General features: G+C 41.4%; 1 protein-coding gene across 3 annotated transcripts in view; it reads left to right on the plus strand.

Moving 5' to 3' along the window:
* Positions 1–24,814, plus strand: part of lingo2 (leucine rich repeat and Ig domain containing 2) — a 245,530-nt gene that overhangs the window by 131,377 nt on the left and 89,339 nt on the right. For all 3 annotated transcript variants that reach the window (XM_057349446.1, XM_057349445.1, XM_057349447.1), the window contains one exon: positions 12,368–12,451. In XM_057349446.1, coding sequence (XP_057205429.1) covers positions 12,428–12,451 — 24 coding nt within the window. In that variant the 5' untranslated portion in view covers positions 12,368–12,427. The remainder of the gene's footprint in view (positions 1–12,367; positions 12,452–24,814) is intronic.

Raw genomic sequence — 24,814 nt, forward strand, 5'->3', positions numbered from 1 at the left:
GTGAGCTGATGCAAAACTGGTGCAACTCTTCTGTTTATGTTGTACCATCATCCCAGTATGTAAAGAATGCTGGGTATTATTTTCACACCTGATCAACTGAGAGTTATGAATCCGCTTAAAATTGTTGGATGCTCATCATCAAACTTTAACTTTAATAGCAAGGACAAATGGAAGAAGTGAGAACTCGTATGCAACGACAGATTCGGGCATAGAAAGATCTTTTCTATTTAGAAAGTTTCATGAATGCCAAGATTTCATTCAGTGCATTTTAGATGTCAAAAAATCGTACTAGTCACCTATTAGAAGACTATTTTTAGTCACTTATGAGGAACCAACTAGATCAGATTATATGAAGACAGAAAGCTCTGATGTGGCTTTTATAAGAAATGTCTGCATTTGAATGTGACGTTTTTAGACCGTAATAGATCTATTTCACAGCGTGACGTGTACAAAATAGGGTAAACGCTTGTCTGGTCAATGCTCTAGCTCCATTCACTACACAGAACAGTTGCGGAGACCAGAAGAAGTTAGGCATGTAGCGCTCCCTTTATGCTGATTTGTCTAACATATATCAGAGCTTGATAATAAATAAATCGCTCAAAAAAAAAAATGTTTTTGTAATGTTTGTTTTCCCTATTTTTTCATCTCCCAGTAAAACATGAATAAATCGGACAACATATGCTACTTTTGTTTTTGATAAATGAATGCCTGTGAGAAAACAAGCTGAATGAATGAATGGCTATGACAGCAGTAGGGCCAGAGAAAGTTTTTCCCTACTTCCGGTCTCTGTCGCCATTTTGTGAAATAGGCGAATCAGCTGGTTTTAACCGGTCTAGCTGGTTAACCTGACCAGCTAAAAAAATGCCCAAAACACCCCTTAAAGGGATAGCTCACCCAAAAATGAAAATTCTGTCATGAATTATTCAACCTCAAGTTGTTCCAAACCTTTGAACACAAAGAAAGATATTTGGAAGAATGTTCGCAACTGAGATTTCTGGGGCACCATTTAAATGGCTGTCAAAGGTGCCCCAAAACTGCTTGTCTTCCTAAATTCTTAAAAATATTTTCTTTTGTGTTCAACAGAAAATAATTATACAATAATTCGTTCTGCTATGGTATTTAATGGTGCCACCGAAATCTCAATTGCTAACATTCTTCAAAATATCTTTCTTTGTGTTCAACCAAACAAAGACATTTATACAGGTTTGGAAGGACCTAAGGGTGAGTAATTCATGACAGAATTTTCATTTTGGGGTGAACTATCCCTTTAATGATTTATAAGTTGTTGGTTATGGTTTCAGTTTACATAAAGCAACCTGCAATTGTGTATTTCAAACAAAGATGGTGATATAGAGTCAAAAGTTACAGGTTGTAGCTTAAATGTACAGGTTCTTTTGTTAAGAAGAGCAGGATAGTTGTTAAATTTAATCTCAGTGTGTACAAGGTCACTGAGATATGCGTTGCCCGTGGTGTATTCATCATTGATCATGCTGAATCATGGCCTCTTGTTTCTGTGCACCAGAGCATGTTGTGCATTATCACTAGCATTGACCTCTGAGAGCGATCTGATACGCTCAAGATTGGGAAGTTAATATGTTTGTGTAACCCCACACCTCTGGACCTTTGAATGGGACCCACACGGCGGGCCTCTGAATGGGAGGCGTGGGGCTATAAGGTTGTCTCCGGTGAGCTTTTCTCTTTGAGGAGTGACCTTTCAGATTTCGAATCATTGGGGATCATGTCATTTGCATGTTGTTGCAATCTCTGTCATCATTCACTGCTCAGTGCTAAATGTCAACAATGTAATCACGCTGAAATCACACTTATCTATGGATTTTTGGGATGGCCGACCGTTTCATGCGAATCTTGTTTGGCATCATTTCATGATGAAAGATGTCTATTATGTAGGAAATCAATTGACAACGAACCATTGAATTGTTGAAAATGAATGCACAGCCCCAAGTGGTAATGCAGTACACCTCGGGTGTGCATTGTTCTTCAATAGTGTAATGGTCTGAAGCCCAGTTTTCTGTAATGATCTTATTGTACTCTACTTTCTAACTTCTTTCTTATAGCCTTGATTCAGTAACCTGCTTAGAAACAGACCAAGCTACCTTTACTGGTTTAAAAGCTTCATCCAGTCTATCTTTAGTCCGAAAGTGTCACTTTCAAACTACAAAGTCCGTCTTATTTCAAAGCAGCCATTGGGGTAACAAGATCCTGTGTGTGTGTGTGTGTGTACATGTGTGCACGCGTGTGTGTGTGTGTGTGTGTGCGTGTGTGTGTGATAGAAAGAAACAGAGTGTGTTTGTTTCTACCTGTGTCAATGAAGAGTTCAGATGCAAAACCCTCTAGATCTGTTAAACCACTTTTCGTTTAAATGAGCATTTTATAGCATCTTCTGAAATTGCTGTGGTTTTTATAGGCATATAAAGTAAAAAAAATGCTGTTTTCATTGTGATTTTCTTGCCCAGTGTCTTTTAATTTTTCTATTTCTTATGCTATAGTAGATTGTATAGCATGCGCGTCGCCCCCTGTTTCCACGCGGCTGCCGTGCGTCCACATTTACAATAACGAATATGCGCGCGGGAAAGGCGCGAAATGTGAATCGGGCCTTATGCAGTTAACCTGGCTTTACTTCGTTGCCAACTTTTTTCAGCTGATCAGAAACAAGCGTTCAGTATGAGCTTTTTAATGTACTTTGGGTACTGTATTATAATGGTGTGTCACCAGCCTCTGGTGAAAGCTTGCTTTAGTCTTTCATCAGTTTTTGTATTACTGAATTAGCACCTGCTTTTAGTCAATTTTATGTGCTGTAAATGTGCACAGCTATACATAGAATGAAATAAAGACGCTGTTTTTGCTTCAAGCTGACAGTGATGCATACAACACTTTTTAACAGATCCTGTCTGCTGGTACTGATTAAGACAATAAGGAAATAAATGTCACTTAATTGTTACATTCATCCAATATTTGGAAATCATTGGGTTTCTTACCGACACACTAATGTGGAATGATATAAATCTAAAAATGAATATTGTTTTGTTTCTTGGTAATTCTACACAGATTCTGTTAGCCTGTTTACACAAATACACAAATCTCTTGATAAATTTTAACCGTATTGGCAAAAATATTGCAAAAGCATATGAATATTGAAGATTGTATTGGAAACAATCACAAATATATTTTGCATATATTCGTCTAAACTGGAGGCCAAAATTAGACATTACAGTCACCAGCACACAGAAAACAGAAAAAGATGTTTGGACGAATGCTTGTAACCAAACAGTTCTTGGCCACCATTGACTACCATAGTAGGAAAAATTGCTTTATAAATTCCACTATTATATATATATATACTGTATAGTATTTGTAGGAAATGTACGAAAGCAAACAGTTCTGGGGCACTTTTGACTACCATTGTCATATTTCCAACTATTGTAGTCAATGGTGGCCAAGAACTGTTTGGTTACAAGTATTCTTCCAAATAACTTTCTCTGTATTCAACAGAACAATGAAATGAATACAGATTTGAAACAACTCAAGGGTGATGACAGAATCGGTTTAAACGGTCCCTTTAAGTGTTGAGTCATGCTTGTTACATCTTTTTTCCAGTTTTACCGACACACTAATGTGGAATGATATAAATCTAAAAATGAATATTGTTTTGTTTCTTGGTAATTCTACACAGATTCTGTTAGCCTGTTTACACAAATACACAAATCTCTTGATAAATTTTAACCGTATTGGAAAAAATATTGCAAAAGCATATGAATATTGAAGATTGTATTGGAAACAATCACAAATATATTTTGCATATATTCGTCTAAACTGGAGGCCAAAATTAGACATTACAGTCACCAGCACACAGTGTGATGGCTCGATCTTTTTGAGCGTAAAAGTAAAATCAAATTTTGTACTGAACAGGCTGTGTACTTTTTGCCAATTTTTTCTTCTGCATCAGCCCACACATCAAATATCAGAGTATAGCTATTGGTTTCTATAAGCAGAGGTAAGATTGAGGCTTGATTGTGCCGTATGTCGACAGGCCGAGTGAAATGCTGGAAATCAGCGCTGGATTTCCCACTGAGACTCAGTATATGCAGTGATTATGCAGATGGCATGCCGATCAGATTCTGGTCTCTGACTAGCACAGCAAACAGGTCACCTTGTTCAGACGCCTGATATTACAATGTCTCTCTCAAATTATAATGGAGCATGATTTTTGCCTTCTTTAGAGCTGTAGACATATTATTTATTTGTTATATATTTAGTTCTTTAATACTTAAGAACTTTTCACAAATTTGCATTGTTGCAAAACAGCTTTACAGTAAATACATATTAGTACAGGCAGTAGAGACACAGGAAAGGAAAAACAGTATAGAAATAAGGAAAAATAAATCATAGGACACTAGGAAAAAATTAGGAAGTAGACTATCGTTCAAACGTTTAGAATCCCTTGTTTGTTCATTATTAATATTTTTCTAGATTATTAAAAAATGTAGAAAATAGAAAAAACTATAATACCATGTGCCTTGAATTTGCAGAAATGGCATTTTATTAAATACCATTTTCATTATTATATTTTCACAATTAGATTTCAATTTCAAATAAGGGTAGTTTACATATAAACTGTACCGTCCTCTGGTGTGACAACAAAAAAATTGGAAACAAACTGTATATTATATATTTTTTTAGATGATTAATATAAATGTTTATAATATAAAATAGCATAAGAGAGATTTATCTTCATGTTAGTTTTTTTTCCCCAAAAATTTTGCTGTCACACCATGGGACACATTTGCAATTTATTTATAGGCTATAAGCAAATGCCTTCTGATTAAATAACTTAAGTGATTGTAAACTTTTGAACTGTAGTGTATATAAAATTCAATAAATCCTTAAATGTAAATATTAATAAATAAATATATATCCTTCTCACGGGATGTATCAATCAGTATATTTTTTGTGTGCACTGCATCTCTGTGGCAAGTTTGGTTGTATCTCAATTTTGGTTGTCTCAAAAACATAGAAAGACATCCCATTCTTCTTGAACATCTGACATGACGTCTTGTCAAAGCGACTGAAAGCACTCAATAGAAAGGTCCTCCTACCCCCCACTGCATGTTCTCCTGTTCTCCAGCTCCATTTTATGCCATAGTCCATTTTCCAACTCAGAATATTCAGTCAGGTGTGATGCTAATATAATTCTGTGGGGTCTGTGGGGCTTAGTATGTTAATAAATCTCTTTTAAGTGCCCGTTGCGAGAAAATATAAAAAGATGAACAATCTAAATGAAGTGTGGGTATTGATTGTCATTTTACTGACCATTGTCACTGTAGCGTTTCTGAGCTCAGCGTTTACTTGTCAGTTACAAAAGCTCATTGTGCCTGTGAAGAGACATCAAGAATTCAGTGTGATGTGAATATGGAAATCTTCATGCTAGTACAAGCTAAAAAAAACATACACACATTAGAAGATGTGGTGAGCAAATTAGGCAGAAATGTGAATGTAGTTAAAAGCAAATGCAGGCATCTGTTAGCATGCGTTTGAAGGGCACGGGGAGCATAAACTTTTCAGTGTGAACTTGGAGTTTGTTATGGATGACGGTGTTGAATATATTTGACATTTTGGCATCAGGTATCGTGCGGAGACGTACAGAAAGAGGTGAAATATGCATACAAAAGGCAAGGGCGTTCTACAAACAAGGTCACGTCTGAATTACAAGAAAGCTTTCAAATGGGATCTGAATTTGCCTTCGTCATTTGCTCTTCTCTTGAATTTTTTGTCAGATCTTGGCATCGTGCCTTTGTTTGTTTCTTTTCGCATTGCTTTGTGTTTTTCTGCTCTGTGTCACATCTTGGTGTGCCAATAATTAGTAAAAACATCTATAAAATCTCCCCTTGCATTTAAAGAAACATTGTGGATGTCTAGAGCTAGATATGGGATCCAGTTTCACAGAGGGGGGTCTGTTTAATAGCCTGCGTTCTGCTGAATAAGCCTTCGGGCTTCAGGATAGCTGAGGCTATTCTCTAAGCAATGACATCTGCCACCCATGATTTTCAACCTGGCATTTTTGTGCTTACCTAAGCAGTATGTGTCCTCATTTAGTTCAACTTCCCTAAGGTGGAGGTGTATCTCAATATATGATGAGTCCTCCTGAGAATGAACAGTTGCCTGTATAGCAAACTACAGTAAAACAACATCAGGTTTAACAAAGAAATACTGTCAAGATTATTGTTATTAATCTTGGAATATACCACTTGACTTGACTGTACTAAAAGTAACTTTTCTAAGTTATGAATGAAGCAAACCATGGATGAATAATAAATGTCTTCAGTTCGCCAGCAGCCGGGAGTCTTTTTATTTTATTTTTGCATTTATTTCCAGTCTAATTTGAGATTCTCACACATTTTCATTTGATTTTATTATAGGCCTACCTATAAGTTTATTTATCCAAGCACAATTTCACCCCTACAATACTAGCGTGTCATGAACTGCCTCAGCCCATAACAGATGCTCCAGAATTGAATATAGATTCAAGTGAGCCAGACAAGCTGCCTGATGAATCTCAATTTGCCGGTGACCATATTTCACAGCTGCCTCGGTCTCATGAGTGAGAAAGAGAGAAAAGGAAAGAGGAACGCAATACTGCCGTTCTGTAGAGGTGAGACGATTACAGTCTGAGAATGACACACATTCAAATGAGGCCGACTGACAAACACTGACTGACTAACTCACTATATTTACAAATGGGGTTAGTCTTTTATAAACAACACACAGAATATTGAAAGCATATGATTGTGGTTAGTTTCAAATGTTTTAATAAAAATAAATAAATAAAAATGAAATTAGTATCCTTGTCTTGTTTTTGTTTTTTAATTAAACGTATTTACACATCCTGACACGATGACAATAAATAATTACCAGCTTTTTTTATTTTTGACTTGTTTTAAAGAATCAGCATGTTTTACATGTTTGAAGCAGAAATATTTACATTCACTAAATGTTGCAAAAACAAAAACTTCTATTGTTTAGACCCAAAACCAATGCAAGTCAATGGGTACTGCCTTTGTTCGGTTACCAACATTCTTCAAAATATCTTATTTTGTGCATCTTTAAAATTTAAGATAGAAATGTTAACTTGTTTTACGGAGGTTTAGTGAACAAAGATGATTTGCTAGACACTTCATAAGAAATGTTTTTTTTTATTTTTTCATTTTACTGGCTTTGACACATTTTCTACATCTTCAGGCTAATTCACACTGATCAAACAACATTTTAAATTCCCATTGAAATTCATCTATCAAACCAACAGGGGTTTCACACTGATTCAACAAACCCAGCGTGAATTAGCCTTTACACATGAAGAACACTACATTGATCTTAAGACAATAAAGAACAATTTTCAGCATTAAGGTTTGTGAAAAGCAATATTGTATATAACCAACAACAGTTATAGGAACTCTGGTATTGATGTGAAAAGGCCCTAAAAGCCAATTTAATATAGCTTGATCAATAACCACCAGATCAATACGAGATAGGTTTTTAACAGGCAGATGAAGACCAGCGAGCACTACGTATCTCAGAGCTTTACACTAATAACATCAATAAACGTTCTCGATCAATCTCAGTTGAGGGCAAGCGTCACTTTTTTCAACAAATTCATTCAATTGCTTCCCACTGTTGTATTACTCAAACAAATCAAACTGTCATTACCGGACTTAAACATGGAGGTGAATTATGCACTTTCCATTATGGCATCTTATTGAATCTATATTTAAACAGAATGACCATTACAGGTCGCATGTACTTTCCTGTTAGTTTATAAAGAGCGGTTTCAAGTTCTTAAGGTCTGCGAAGAGGGAAATGTATCGTACAATTTACGAATCGTCCTCACGCTCATTTCCGAATGCTAAATGAGAGGACGGAGACCAAGGTGAGATGTTGATATGCCTCAGTACAGGGATTTTATCCTAATTAGCCCACAGCAAAAACATTAATGCTCTTTTTCTCTGTCCATGGGTTAAACTCTTCCTTAACAAGCTCACTATGCTTATGCAATGACCTCTCTAACAGGAAACAGCCCTGGCACCTCAAAGAATAGTGTGATCTTTCTAAAAGCATCAAAACTTGCTCAGATTTCTTTTTTAAATGTAATAAAACTAGGGCTATGCTATATGTTTGCATAAATTGGTCATATTGTGGTTACTTTTTAAAAACTCTGAATTGGACTGTGAACATTGAACATCTTAATGCTGCTGCTTAGACTTTGAGGCTTAAAGAACAAAATACAGCAGGTCTTATGGTCAACATGGCGTGCAACAAATACAAACAAGCACGCAATGCCTTGTGACTCTAAATTAAGTCATGTTTTGCTCTGCTGCCGGCAGAAACAGTGAGGTTTAGACATGGTTAGGAACCAAGTCAAGTCAACAATACTTTATTATTTTTTTAATGTCAGAGTGCTGTTATACCGTATCTGTATTTTATTGTAATACTGTGAGCTGCTTTGTCCACAAAACCCCAGTGCTTTTGTATTACTTCAGATTTTATACTTTTACAATGTACATTATACAGTACATTAAACACATGTATGATTCACTTCCTTTTCATGTTTGCATGAAAATTTAGTGTTATCAATTAGCATTATTAGCATTATTAGTGTACCGCAATGTGGATTTAATGAACTGACCACATAGATAGAGTTTGTGCGGGTCATACTGTATTGTGAACCACGTGACCACTGTAAACAATACAATAAGCCCCATCAATGTGTATAGACTACAGAACAGCTTACCACCCCTTCACTTTCAAGCAGAAAGCACATGAAGAATACTTTTAGTTAAGCCTTACTAATCGCATAAAGCCACGTTGTGACTTCAATTCAAATTTGATTTGCAGAACCATACCATGCAAGGGTTACGCTAAAAGCTATGGCTGTTTCTCATTATCTCTCTTTCTTTCCATCCTTTGTCTTTGGGTAAGACATTGCTTTTTTTGTGTGTTTGTCTGTGGGTGCACTGGTTTGATGAGTGCTTTTAGTGCATTAAGTTCTTGTTGTCTGGGGTTATGCTGGACTGGGGCCGAGGGGTAAGACAGTGCTTTGTGAGATAATGAGAACAGACACAGTCCATGTGTCTGTGTGCGTTGCCACTTCTCATTTACCCAACATGAGCCTGGCAAACCAGAAAGACAGAGCAGAGGGAAGGGAAAAGCGAAGAGAAATTGGATAAGAGGGCAATGGATAAGAGGCCCAGGGTCTTAAAATGAAAGATGAAATGCTGAAAACATAAGATGAAAGGTGTGCACGCTGAATGATCGTAGAAAAAGTGAAAAGGCAAAAGACAGAGAGAGTAGGAGAGAGATTTATGGACAACGCTAGACTGAAAAAAATGATCAATTTTATTTAAAATAAGGGCCAACATGTTTGTAATAATAATAATAATAAATAAAACAATAATAATTAAATAAATAAATCAGCAAGATAGCATCGTTTTTTCCATAAGTGCTTACTATACAGAGTGTCTTTAATTAATTTAATGTTCATTTAATTACATGTATACCTTTAAATGAAACCTCAATAACTCATCCAAAGCTTTTTAAGCATTTTACATTATGCATGCACTCTGGTTTGCTTTGTTTTTGAACAGGGGAAAAAATAAAAGCAAAGGTAGAAAGCAATGACCTTTTCTTGATGTTACACTAAATGTTATTCTTTAACTCTATGTAATCCAGACCCCATCAGGAGCATTATGACATTAAGCCTCGACTCCAGCTGTGAGATATGTCCTACATGTTAACACAAGCTATTTCAAGCCAGTCTACTGACACACTTTATTTTCCCAGAATCACACTTGACCCACGGTAACTACTGTAGCCATGCTAATAGAGTCTGATTAAACTCAGGAGGACGGAACGGAAGTTCCCTTTTTAAAAATGTCACATTATATCAGAGCCGTTTGTATTAAACACTTTATTTCAGTGTTTAACCCTTTGTTTGTATTTGGCTGTTTGGCGCGTACCGCTGCACCCTCCCCATCCTCTGTCACCCCGGGCACCCATACGAATTCCCATTCGTATCAGAGCACTCGATCTACTAATTGACACAATGATGAGATTAATTGGTGTGTTGTTATCCATGAGGCCCCAGGTTGATTCACAGCAAAGGGTAAATCAAGCATGAACTGAAGACTAATCAAGCGCATGAGAATGAAAAGGATTTAGCAACATGTCCATCTGGTTAGAATACTTTGGAGTAGAATAATTGGATGAGATGGATAACACTGTGGCCGTTGGTCAATGACATGACAGACCGGTGTTTAACAGATACCAGCGTACATGCCTTTCATCCCCTCCCTAGTCCTGTGGTCCTAGTCTGTGCTACAAGTATGTTAAGAAGTATGCAAAAATATAAACAGAAAAAACGATCAATACTGATTTTAAACTATTGTTCAAGTTTGGTAAAAGATGAGAAAATGACACTTAGGGCCGTATTTACTAAAGACAAGCAGTGGAAATTAACGCTGAAAAGGTGTGGACACAGAACCTTATTGCATATGCATTTGTAGGAGTTTCCACTTCAGACGCAAACTTTACGAGAGGAGAATATTTAAATGAATCACGCAACGAGATTTTACAAAGGTTTGCGCTCGTCATTGTACTGGTATTTGCGGCTTTATTTAACGCCAAAAAAAGCATGTGCGCTAATTTGCGAAACATTGTTAGTAAATCACCCCCTATAATTTTTCACTCTCATCTGCATTTTTTTTTATTTGTCTAATAGAGCATATATAAAAAAAATTAAGTTCAATCTTTCCAGTAAGTTCATTCAGAGAATGTACCCAGGTGCCTTTATGAATGCTTCTCAATGCTTTCTTTTGATAAGCTGAAATCCTTTCAGAAAAAATGAAGAACTCGATCTATCAAGGATAAAGCTAAGCGGTTGCATGACGAACCAGATAACGTCTAAGACAATCTTTTCGAACAGTGATGAATGTAAACTCTTTTGTTGCACGCTCTCATCCAAGCATCTCCCATATAAAAACATCATTTTCTTGTTTTCAGGAGAAACCATTTCATGCCAGAGCGCCCAGGAGAACAATATTAGATTGATTACCCTAATGTGTTATCACTGATGATGCGTTTGAGAAGGGTTTAAATTTGCCCATCCTCCGCCTGTGGTCCTTTAAGTGAACGGATAGACAGGAAGCTTAAGGGAACAGGAGATGGAAAGCACGCATTGTCATTTCACCTTGTGCAGGTTGAGCTGTCCTACTTTTTAGCGCAGGTCGTAACACCCACAGGCATGAATCAATATCGAGCGTTTCTCAGGTTCTGCTTTAGAAATCTTTTCATATGCCATCAGAACATTCCTCCATTAGATTGTTGTTCCATAATGTATGGAGAGCATAAACAAGATGGCCCTATGAAATAATCAAAGGCGATACGCGAAACCTTGAGGAATCATTTCACCCAGTTCGCCCTCTTCCTTAGCAAAGCCATTGATATTCTGTGGTCGTCTTGATCTCAGGCACCGAGCATAACGACAGGATCCGGGGATAAATGATCAAACAGGAGGATAGCCATTGTCCTTGAACTGCTTAATGGGCTACTAATAGCACTCAGTGTCAAGACTGATTTTACAAGAGAGTCCAGAAACAAACTTTCTCCCGCTTTCTTTTTTTCCCATTACTGGAGTCGCCTTCTTCATGTTCCATGGCTTTCATAAGCAATTCAGGACTGGTGTTTGCATAATCACCTTGCCTATGTCTGCTGCCAGGCCTGTATGGAGACACTCATTAGTGTCCTTTTCAGACAGAAAAAGAAAAAAAGAGAGAAAGGGGGAAATACTGTCAGAATAAAGTGATTTCCACAAGGCGGAGAGCAGGAGTCGAGCGGGATTGGGATAAAGACATTCCGAATCCTCGCTGTGAGCTCGTGGGGTTTTAAGTAACAAGAACAATGTCATATGTCATCAAGGGCCATTCTGTATAGTGCAAGAGTGGATAGAGGAAGTGAAAAGAAAAAGCCTCTTTTTTCATGTCAGGCTTTGTACATATTACATGATATTGATTCTGCCAAAGTTTCATTGTGGTTTGGGCCATCGTTTGCTGGAAGAGCATATGAAACCTTAGCTCCAGAGATTACGTGTAAACCTGGGAACCCAGAGCTCGCGGACGGCATTGAAACTAATAACATACTGTGTTGCTTTTCACATTTATAAGGATGTTTAATGCGCGTGTGTTCTGAGGTTCTCCAGGTAATTGACTGCGTGTTTGTTTTGTTTACTCCCTAATTACAGGTTGTTTTTGTCTGCTTTGTCTCTGTTCTGGATTTAATTGTTTTGTTTTGTCCTTCCTTGCAGCTTTAAACGCCAAACCCTGAGGAGAAGGCCCTCGTGTAGAAAAGGAAAAAAACATGGCCAATGGGAAGATCTCTTCTACATGTGGTGAGTACATCGGATGGGTTTTTCTGCATGGCTCAGATAAATGAAATAAGCACGCAGAATTCATTCGGAACAGGCACAAACAGTACTCTATCTATATTTAAACAGCATTTCCATTTGAAAGCATTTTAAGTCTCGGCGGACTGCTGTTCAAAGATGTATATTCGCCGTCTATAAGCCCTTCGTACACACATGCGTAAATATACAGACGCATGCTTGTATGACACAGAGTTGATGTAGATTTATTTAACCAAATGCCTCCAAAAGTAAAGGAAAGCAGGATAATAATTCAGGTACAGTTAAAATAAGGAGTCGTGCATCAAAGCAGGCCCGGTCCCCTCAAGATGCATTAGGTCTCTGTAATGGGTTCTTGCGAGGTGCAGCAATAACGGTCAGAATCTGGGCGAAAAAATTATTGATTATCACACAACCTGCTCTAACACACCATCATTTCTTTTCATGCTCAAATAATGGAGAGACAAATTGTTGGATCTATTCTGCCCGGAGTACCTGAAGCAATGTGAAAGACGTTTTTATTTATTTATCAATTATTTAAACAATCACTGTTTATACTATACAAACAAATCAACATGCCACAAAACATAATGCATGATACCATTAAATCCAAACGCTGGATGAACTTCCTCAAACTTTTGTTAATCTCTTTAGATTTGAGAAAAAAGGGTTGAAAATGTGGTCATCCCTGGACAGTATGCTACTACACCGACTTTCCTTTTCTTTGTGTCACTATATATCCCTCGTGTTTTGAGCGTAGTCTGGTTAGTTTTCACTTTCGCGCATGCCTCAAAACCGTTCAGCATGTAGCCTGCTGGGTACAAGCACAAAAATTGCTGTGATTCACATTGTTTGGGTCCACATCCATTTGACCTTCCTGTGTGTTTTGATGAGTGATGTTCATAATAAGTTCCACCCTTCTGTTGTTTCCTCTCTCGTGTTGTATTTTGTAACGGGTGGGGTCACGAAAGGACATGTGCGGTGGCATAAATTTGTCAGTGCCAGCAGGGTTCAGTTGCGGTAGCACATGGAGGAGCCTGTGTAACAGTACAACAGTACACTGTAAACCCGGATAAATTGGCAATACTCAAATATTTTGAGGCAACTCGTTGCCTCAAAATTTTTGAGTTTTAAAGATTCTTAAAGTTCTTGGTTTAAGTAAGCAGAACCTTCAAATTTTGATTACTGTTAAGTTAAAGTTCGTAAGAAATCTTAGTTAGTGCGACTTAAATATTTAATTTATCCTTTTTATGAAATTAAGTAGACAGAATTTAAACAAATAAGTACCAAAATTGCATTTTTAAGCTAACTAAACTAAATTCTTTCGGTTTCATTATTTGGCATATTCCTTAGTCTTAATATGCATAAATGAAACACCTTGAATTATGCAATCCAAAATGAGCAAGAAGAGACTGATCTCAGAACTGGCATTAGAACAGTTACTGCTCACTGGGGACATAACACATGTTACTGTCAAGGAATGGCAGAGGAACCCAAGCGCAGGCAGGCAGTGAAGGGGTTAACAAAACAGATTTTAATAGTACAAAACAAAGAAACAAAACAAAGACCCACGATGGGGATAACAGATTAACAGAATAACAGGATAAACAGGACGAAGACTAACTGACACTAAACTAAGATAACCACACTTGACATAAACTAAACTGGACACTTACTAGACTCACGAAAACAGCAGGAACAGGCAAACAGCAGGCTAGGGAGGCAAACAAGAACAGGGATACACTGACCGCAAGGACACCACACACATATGTAATACACGAGCAACAAGACAAAGAAACATGAGGGTATATATAGGGAAGACAAACGAGGGATAACGACATGGGGCAGGTGTGGGACATTAAACACTCAGGGAAAGATAACGAGGAAACAAGAGGAATGGGGCCAATGACAAGACACTGGAGAGAACGTATATTATTGTCAAACGGACAATAATATGTTTCTCTCCACACATAACCAAAGGCTTTGTCATGGCTCTGCTACAGGACCAAGAAAAACATGACTAAGGAAGCAGAGCCATGACAGAAGCCCCCCCTTTAATGAGCACCTCCAGGTGCTCACCAAGGGGTAGACGGACAAGACAAGGCAGACCGAGACAAAGACAAAAACCAGACAAACATGGTGAACATGACAAGGGGTAGACAGGACAACAAGACTACAGGATTGGGGTGGGATAACAAAAATAACAAACATGGGAGGGGGGGTGGGGCAAAACAAGAGTTCTAGGGGGCAGTCCAAAGGGTTGGGGGGAACAGTCCCAGTCCCCGGCTGCGCTCGAGGGCGCTGAGTCCTGGGGGACTTAGGAGGAGTCCCGGGGGGAACAGTCTTTGGCCCTGGGAGTCTCCCAGGGACCGTCCTGGCTGCCGGACTGGGCTTGACGCCGGCTGGAAGGCCGGCTGGACAGGGCTTGACGCCGGCTGGAAGGCCGGCTGGACAGGGCTTGACGCCGGCTGGAAGGCCGGCTGGACAGGGCTTGATCGCCGGCTGGAAGGCCGGCTGGACAGGGCTTGACGCCGGCTGGAAGGCCGGCTGGACAGGGCTTGACGCCGGCTGGAAGGCCGGCTGGACAGGGCTTGACGCCGGCTGGAGGCCGGCTGGACAGGCTTGACGCCGGCTGGAAGGCCGGCTGGACAGGGCTTGAGCCGGCGGCGCCGGATGGACCCGGACTGGACACGGCTGGACATGGCTGAGCCGGACTGGAGGTGGACATCGGACTGGACGCCGGCTGGTACGGACTGGAGCCGCTGGATCACCGGACTGGACGCCGGCTGGATCACCGGACTGGACGCCGGCTGGATCACCGGACTGGACGCCGGCTGGATCACCGGACTGGACGCCGGCTGGATCACCGGACTGGACCGGTGGATCACCGGACTGGGCCGCATCACGACCGGACTCAGGACACATGACTGGACACAGATGGACACAAGACTAGACACAAGACTAGACACGGACTGACACAGACTCGTACGTACACAAGACTGACACGGACTAGACACAGCTGGACGACGACAGGACTAGACACAGGACTGACACAGGACTAGACACAGCTAGACACATAGCCATACCGACGCGACTCACGGGCACGCGACGCCGGCTGCACCGACTGCGAGCACCGATAGGACCCAGAGACATCGGACTGGAGACAGCTGCACGACTGGACGCGATGAGCTACGCCGGCTGCACCGGACTGGCGGACTGGACGCCGGCTGGATCACCGGACTGGACGCCGGCTGGATCACCGGACTGGACGCCGGCTGGATCACCGGACTGGACAGGGCTGGACACGACTGGACACAGGCTGGACGCCGGCTGCACCGGACTGGACGCCGGCTGACCGGACTGGACGCCGGCTGGACCGGACTGGACGCCGGCTGCACCGGACTGGACGCCGGCTGCACCGGACTGGACGCCGGCTGCACCGGCCGGGAAGGAGACCACGCTGCCCGCCGTTGCCTCTTCTTCTTACGCCTAGCCACCCGGCTGGTGGTCGGGTGATGGAAGGAGGTAAAAGGCACGGCTGGCTCCGGCTGGGACTCCTCGGAGGTGTTCCCCAGGACTCCCTCCTTCCTCGCCTACCTCGTAGGCTGACTGGTGGGGAGGCTGCAGGGGTTGAGGAGAGCGGTGTGGTGATGCCCACGACTCCGAGCTGCAGGGTCTGGCCCTCCGGGATCGTCCCAGCCCGTAGAAGAACCCGCACGGACAGTCCCCTGGACTCCTCGCGATCCATCGCGATCTGGAGCTGGTCTACGAAGCCCAGGGGCCTCAACCTGCGCATCTCCGCAGGCTCAAAGGGTTCGTCGAGGCAGCTGTTGAAGATAAACTTCAACTCCGCCTCGTCGAACCCTGAGTGGCGCGCAGTGGAGAGGAAGTCCATGGCGAAGGTCTCACGGGGATGCCTTTCTGGCGAAAGCCGAACAAGGTGTGAGCCTGGCGGCTCCTAAACGCCTCGTCCGTCTCCTCCATGCTGCCCGCTGGGTTCGGTGTAGGCTCGTGCATTCTGTCAAGGAATGGCAGAGGAACCCAAGCGCAGGCAGGCAGTGAAGGGGTTAACAAAACAGATTTTAATAGTACAAAACAAAGAAACAAAACAAAGACCCACGATGGGGATAACAGATTAACAGAATAACAGGATAAACAGGACGAAGACTAACTGACACTAAACTAAGATAAACACACTTGACATAAACTAAACTGGACACTTACTAGACTCACGAAAACAGCAGGAACAGGCAAACAGCAGGCTAGGGAGGCAAACAAGAACAGGGATACACTGACCGCAAGGACACCACACACATATGTAATACACGAGCAACAAGACAAAGAAACATGAGGGTATATATAGGGAAGACAAACGAGGGATAACGACATGGGGCAGGTGTGGGACATTAAACACTCAGGGAAAGATAACGAGGAAACAAGAGGAATGGGGCCAATGACAAGACACTGGAGAGAACGTATATTATTGTCAAACGGACAATAATATGTTTCTCTCCACACATAACCAAAGACTTTGTCATGGCTCTGCTACAGGACCAAGAAAAACATGACTAAGGAAGCAGAGCCATGACAGTTACAGGTGAAATGTAGCTTCGCAGAGACTAGGCACATGCACCACTCTTCTAAACAATGGTAACCACAAAACTGAAAAATATGTCAAACTCTTCTAAATATCTAAGAGAAGTGAACATTAAACACTAACAAGTCTTTAACTTTACTAAAAACATATAAAATAATCATATTTTTTTTAAATTTACTCTCCTAATGCAGTCTGACGCAAAGCATGCTGGGAATTGGAAATCCTTCTCGACCAATTGTTGAATTAACATGTTTAAATTAAGTAAGGAGCAAATAAAATTTTTGAGTTTTATTCAAGTTAATCAAAAATAATCATTATACTTTACTCAAAAGTAAAAAAGTGTTTCACGAACTTAAAATATTTAAGTAAGTAGAACTTTTTTATAAAATTAAGTTTACATTACTTAATCTGTTTGATTATTTTGAACATTTGGGTTTACAGTGTAGAGTTAGGGGAAATCTCATCAATCACACACACACAAATAAATGTAGGATAGTTATGCACCAATCGTCTGAGTTGAAAACTCATATATATTTCTACATGTGCATATGATTTCTCTCTTTTCCCTGCTTCCTTCATACCTCACCCTGGAGGTTTTCCTTCTCACTTGAACATGCTGCTAATGTGTGGCTTTCGTTGCTATCCCAGTGTCCCAATGGAGGCATTCTTATTTGCTGATGCAAATTTTAATTTGTCTATTTGGGGAGATATTATAGTTATGTATGGGATATGTTGCTGTGTGTCATACTTTCTTTCCTATTCACAATCTACACTTTCATCTTGGTGCTGAAGTTACAGTGTGTTGCATCAGAAGCACTTCTGAAGGAACCATTGACCATTTCTTTCTTTCTTTCTTTCTTTCTTTCTTTCTTTCTTTCTTTCTTTCTTTCTTGCTTGCTTGCTTGCTTGCTTGATCCATGTTTAGTTTACAGGAAGGGTGATATGGTTCTAAATTCAATGCTATTTAATGATAAAACTATTTCCTGTTGGCATTTATAAAAGTGGATAGTTCTAAAGTTTGCTTTTTTTATAACTTTTAAAAAGTTAAAATAAATTTTAAAGGAACAGTTAACCCAAAAATGAAAATTCTGTCATCATTTACTCACCCTCAAGTTATTCCAGATCTGTATTAAAGGGGTCATATGGCGCGAATACGTGTTTTCTGTGTCTTTGGTGTGTTATAAGTTGTCCATGCATGTATTAGACACGTAAAATTGCAAAAATTGAAGTGTCGGAACAAAAGATGCATTCTATGTGAAAGCGAATGCTCACCCAGACCTGCCTGAAACGCCTCGTGTAACCACACCCCCACAAATCTACATCAGTTTGTGGTATGTTTTGACTAAGACCGCCCAAAGGTATACGCAAGTAAGGTGGGCGTACCTGTCAGCCAATTGCTTTGGAACCTGATGTTCCAAATATGTTAAGAGGTGTTTAATTTCCGTCACACGCTTGCACGTTTCCGTCAACTGGCCAATCATAGCACACCTCACTTTTCAGAGCGATGAGCTTTGTTAAAAATCTGCGCGTTTGAGAGAGGTGGGGCAAAGAGGAGATACAAACATGCACGGTATGTGGAAAATACAGCTTTTCTGAACCTTAAATCATGTCTACACATTGCATTACATCTAAAACAAACAATAATATTCATTTTAGCCGTGTCATATGACCCCTTTAAAAAAAGATATTTGAAAGAATGCTTGAAACCAAACAGTTCTTGGCCATCATTGACTACCATAGTAGAAAAAATTGCTTTATAAATGTCTTTGTTCTGTTGAACACAAAAGAAGATATTTTGAAGAATGTAGTAAAGCAAACAGTTCTGGGGCACTTTTGACACCATTGGATATGGTTACAATCATTCTTCAAATATCTTTCTCTGTGTTCATCAGAACAAAGAAATATATACAGATTTGATACAACTGGAGGGAAAGTTAATGATGACAGAGTTTTTATTTTTAGGTGAACTGTCCATTTTAGCTTATATAACTAAAACCATTTAAAATTAAGGCACAGTAATCAAAGAGTCTGAACTTTATTATACCTCAATACGCCCTTTTCACAATGACGTCACTTAACTTCCGCCTTTTTGCAAAGCAGTGTATCATAACATCCGTCTTGCAACAAACAAGAAGAAGAAGAAGAAGAAGAAGAAGAAGAAAAAGAAAAAGAAGAAGAACTTCCGTTTTGCCGTCGCGCTGGAATTTAACAACAGTGAGAAAAAAAACTGACAGAACACGTATTCAAGTACTTATCCTAGCACCTTCGCTAACACAAAAAGAAACCAAAACACTTACCTTCATAATCAAACAGGTACTGTTCAACGAAGAATTTGTATCCTTTCTCTAGCTTTGATCTTGTCGTTAGCGAAAATTTGTCTGCAAGACGTTGTACATCATCTAGACGTATTTGTGGCAGATGTGCAAGCCACTTGGTAAACTCCATTCTGAGGCGCTAGCGGAATTAACTTCTTCTTCTTGAGTTTTACTGGTGGTTGGCAAATCAGCTTATAGGTGCATTACTGCCACCTTATGAACTGGAGTGCTAGCAGAAGTAATGATACACTGCTTCGCGGCAGAACGGAAGATGCGTGACGTCATGTGAAAAGGGCGTATCGTGTCACGCTTAGCTAAAATGTTCCCTTTTAATTGAGTGCAAAGAATTGTTTCACTAATAACAGATTTTTATTAATAGCCAGGGTATATGGTTTTTTATTTTATTTAAAACGCATACATTTTTATTTTAGCCTCAGACAAATTCCCACCAAGTCAAGGCAGAATTTGTGTAAAACATTTTTCTTTTCTTCTCCCTCAGATCAAAGGTGAAAAAGGCAGAATGCGTTTTACAAATATTCAGATCAAATCAGTTTGCTTGACAGTCTACTCAGTCTTTAAGCCGGCATCAATCTCCATGTCAAGGCAACTTTAAAATGTCTGTCAAAACACTGACGTGTTTAGAGAAAGATGATGAAATTCTCCAAATGTATCAGTAAGATTGTTTGAGTCATCAAGTTAAAGAAAGACTTCCCTTTCTGGTGCAGGACAAGGGAAGCATATCAGTGACATCACTCGCATGTATTTAGTATGAAACACGTGACCTTGTTAGGCAATACAGTGTGAAAAAATGTCTCAGGCAATTCACAGGCTTGTAGTTATTAAAAATGAGAAGGTATAATCTGCAAGTTTCTCAATTATAAAGTCACTCCATGGGTAGAACATGAGTTATTTAGATATTCATAAGCATTGAAACTGGGTCTTTTCATTCATTATTGCTCTTTCCAGTATCATTTGGTATAGTATGTACTGTACAAGTAAATGACCGAGAAAGAGCGGAGAGATTCCGTGTAAATGGATATGCAGGGAATATTAAATTGTTAGTTCTTCTGAGAGGGTGAAAATTGACTGAGAGGTTTCGCAAGACTTATGAGGACGTTAAGAGGAGCATATCATCCACCGCTCCTATTGTACTTTAATACCGCAAAGTGTTAACACCACCTCTCGACAGCAGTCAACAACACTCTCCACGCAGTCTGAGGCTTCTGTTGCAATTTAATTAGACCAGATGAGTTCTGTTCAGCCAAACACTCATTCATCGGGGACAGCCAAAATGTCAGCCACCATCTTGCACACTTTTAATTAAAAGAAATGCGAGCTGTATTGTATACAACTGTGACTTGTTTCGCTTGGGTTGTTTTGCTGTCCTCAGTTAATTGCTATTAAAAGATTACATGAGACCAGACAGACCAGGTTTCTTCTAATTCTATGTCCAGAATGAAATAGTTGACATTCTATTTGTCAGTTAGGCTCCGTTTGCCTTTGTGATGCGAGATGTCAGTATCAACAGAGCCGTGTGAATTATTTTTGCTTCGCTTGACGCAAGCGATTGACAACATGGCTACATAACAGTTTTTTTACATAATAGTATACAGATTTATAACCCAGACAGTTTATCAGGAGTCACATTAAAGGGATACTCCTCCCAAAAAAATCTCAATTCTGTCATGAATTATTCACCCTCAAGTTGTTCCAAACCTGTATAAATTCCTTTGTTCTGTTGAACACACAGAATAATATTTAGAAGAATGTTAGGAACCGAGATTTCTGGAGTAGTCAAAAAATGGTAGTCAAAAGTATTCCCCAGAATTGTTCTACTATGGTAATCAATGGTGCCCCAGAAATCTCAGTTGCTAACATTTTTCCAAATATTTTTCTTTTTGTTCAACCAAACCAGGAAATTTATACAGGTTTGAAACAACTTGAGGATGGTAAAATGACAGAATTTTCATTTTTGGTTGGACTATCCCTTTAAACCAACAAGATTTTTTGACATGATTTATAGTGTACTGTTAACCACGGGAGATATGCTGGAGTTGGTTAGTTAATTCAGTCATTGAGTGATTTTGACAGGTGCGTTTTGAAAGACGATTTGTGTTTTGGAGGGTTTCACTTGAATCGATGAATACAATGTCTTTTGGAAGACCAGAAGTAAACACAGAATCACAAGTGTGTTACTACTGCATGCATCTAGTAAGAATAGATGTCCTTAAACTGCTTTAGTAAAGTAAAGACAGCTTTAAATCATTTTTTATACAATTTTGTAGAAACTAATATTTTACTAATATTATTCAAATATTTTACTTATAACAAACATTTCAACCCGGCCCCTGACAATGACAATAATACTCACAATATTTTGGCATATAACATAAAGAAATATTTTGCACTCTACATACAGGAATACTGATGTTAGAGTGTCGCCTGGGGTTACAGATTTTGAGCTTTAAGAGGTGTTAGCAGGTCTTGTTGAAATATTTCTGCTCCTCCATTATTTCCCTTCTTCCCTGCACGGGTTTGCTATTAGGACTCTAAACTGTGGAAGTTTGACCCGCAAGGGGAGGTGTAACCTACTTAGAGTGTCCTGTTCTCCTGCTGCTTTACTCCTGCTACGTTTCACTTCCTTTGTTTGTTCAGTGGAAATATGAGGATCCTAATTAAGCCCAGGCAGATAGGAGTCAGAGCGAGAGAGGATCCTGTTGGCTAACTGTGAGCAGCTCTCCGCAAGCTTGGAATTAATGTTTAATTTATTTCTTGTTTATGATTTATTGATGCAGTGGTGTGTGCGAGTGTCTGCGCTGTGTTGGAAGAAGAGACAGCATTGTGTTGGATGGAACTGGGTCAGGTTTTTACTGGGCTTGAGTAATGCATTATCAGTGCAGGCAAACATGCATGCTCAAAGGGATATTTCACCCCAAAATGAAAATTAAAACTCTTATCATTTCATACATCTATGACTTTTTCTTCTGCAGAACACAAAAGAACATATTTTGAAAAATGTTGGTAACCTAACAATAGCGCTACCCTTTGACTTGCATTGGTTCCCTATCGATACTTCACTCGTACTGCATAGCAGGACGCTATGGGGGAAAACTCATTTTTCTCCGATGACTGAAGCTTTACAATAACGCAGTGAATACTGCACGGCCATTGGTGTTTGCAAAGTAAAACTTTGAGCCAATGGCAGCGAAGCTGCACAGACCTATGGCGATGGTGCCCGCCAAAATGGGCGGGGCTTATGGCTATATAAGCAGACACATCACCGTAGGGTCCTCAGATTTCTTCTCCTTCAGCGACGACTTCTACCTCGCTACTCAGACTGATAGCTTCGCCGTCGGAAAAAGCACTGCAGCGGACTGGACCTCTCTGCTCAGCGATTCGCTGATCTCAGCAGCGCCGGTTCCTGTTCCCTGCCGCCATCCGGCAAGCTCTAAAAAAGCAAATTTCCATTGAGCAAATTTCCTGCGGCGTTGTTGCAAATGCCGCGCCGTCACTGTCATTCGTGTGGGATATCCCTGCACGCCGCTGATGGTCACGGCGAGTGCGTCTCATGCTTGGTAGTTTCCCATGCTCAAGACGCACTCAGAGAGACGGAATGCCCTCATTGCGAGAACATGAGTCTCTCCTCTCTGCGCTCGCGGATAGCTTTCTTCTCAGAGAGCGAATCTGCTTCTCGATCCCTCCCGCTTCACTCTACGGAGACGAAGCAGCGGGGTAGAGGAACTAAGCGCTCGGGGAAGCGCAAGCTCACGTCCCCTCGGCGTGCCTCGCCTTCTCCACAGAGAGAAAATTCACCGGTTCGTTTTTCCCAGGTCGACCAGCGTCCGCCGGCAGTTTGGTGGAAGCGAATTCGAGGAAGACGACAGCATGTCATTAGCGGCTTCAGACGGGGAGGAGCTGTCGGGCTCGGTTTTCGACCCCGCCCCCCTGCCGTCTATACACAGCGAACCCGCGCCGGGTCTGGATTCCGAGCTTTTTCGGGTCCTTACTAAGGCTGTGGAGGAGCTGGGCTTAGAGTGGTCCTCTCCGGAGGAACCCGCTCGCAGCCGCCTGGACGAATGGTTCCTGCCGGGGCGCCGCCAAGCCCCTCGTCAACGAACTTCACCGTTCTTCCCAGAGGTTCATGATGAACTCACCAGGTCATGGCGCGCTCCCTACTCAGCCCGTCTACGACCCTCTTCTTCCTCCGCTCTCACCTCGGTTGACGGCGTGGAAGAAAAAGGATATGAGAAGCTACCTCCCCTGGATGAGTCGGTGGCCACACATCTGTGTCCGCCCTCGGCAATCGGTTGGACGGCAAAAGCGGCTCATCCCTCCAAGCCCTGCAAAACCACCTCGGCCCTCGCTGGACGCGCATTCTCGTCCGCCGGCCAAGCGGCTTCAGCATTGCATTCCATGGCAGTGCTTCAAGTGTACCAGGCCAAACTCCTCCAGGGCATGGACGGGTCCGGTACAGATATCGCGCCCTTCAAAGAGCTGCGGAGCGCGACGGATCTCGCCCTACGCGCCACCAAGGCCACGGCCCAGGCGATAGGCAGATCTATGGCCAGTCTCGTGGTGCTCGAGAGCCATCTGTGGCTGATGCTCACAGAGATCAAGGAAGCAGACAAGGTCCCCTTCCTCGATGCTCCAATATCCGCTGCCGGCCTCTTCGGACCAGCAGTGGAGGGTTTTGCGGAACGCTTCACCGCAGCGCAGAAATCTTCGCAGGCCATGAAGCACTTCCTGCCCAAGAGACCCGGGTCCAGACCTGCGTCAGCTCGCCCCAGGCCAGCACCAACTCAGCAGCCGGTGAAGGCCACGCCCCCCGCTGCCCAGAAGGTAACAGGAGCTGAGACACATCAACGATCTCGCTCCGGGAGACGTTTCCCCCACCCTCAGCGTCAGGGACCCCGGCCAAAGATCACGCTGGACCCTGCGCCTCAGGCACCATCCTGAGACCGAGGAAAGGAAGAGGAAGGGACCGTGTCTCGCTGCGGCTGGACCTCCTTCAAAGAAGGCTCTTTTGTTTGCCCAAACACCCTGTTCTGTTCCAGGTGCCAGCGAAAATGTGTTTTTGTTCCAAAATGTGAATACCGGGTCTGTTCTAACGCCCGCACAACCCACCGCTGTTATAGCGGGCACTTATATAAAACACAAACATTGTCAGAAAAAGAGCAACCTTCCTCTTCCACTCTCCATAGGAGTCAAGCCCCCGAAAGGCAGCATACCTCCCCAATGCATTCAACTCCTTGCCATACGGGCCGAGGCCTGGCGGGCCATCCCCGGGATATCGGATTGGGTAATGGGAATAATATCTCAAGGATATTCACTCCAGTTCGCTCGCAGACCCCCGCGTTTCCGCGGGATGATCACCACCCGAGTCCAGAGCGCGAATTCACACGTTCTGCGCACGGAGTTGGTGAACTTACTGGACAAAGG

This window comes from Triplophysa rosa, linkage group LG13 (assembly GCF_024868665.1).
Source record: "Triplophysa rosa linkage group LG13, Trosa_1v2, whole genome shotgun sequence".
Lineage (NCBI taxonomy): Eukaryota > Metazoa > Chordata > Actinopteri > Cypriniformes > Nemacheilidae > Triplophysa > Triplophysa rosa.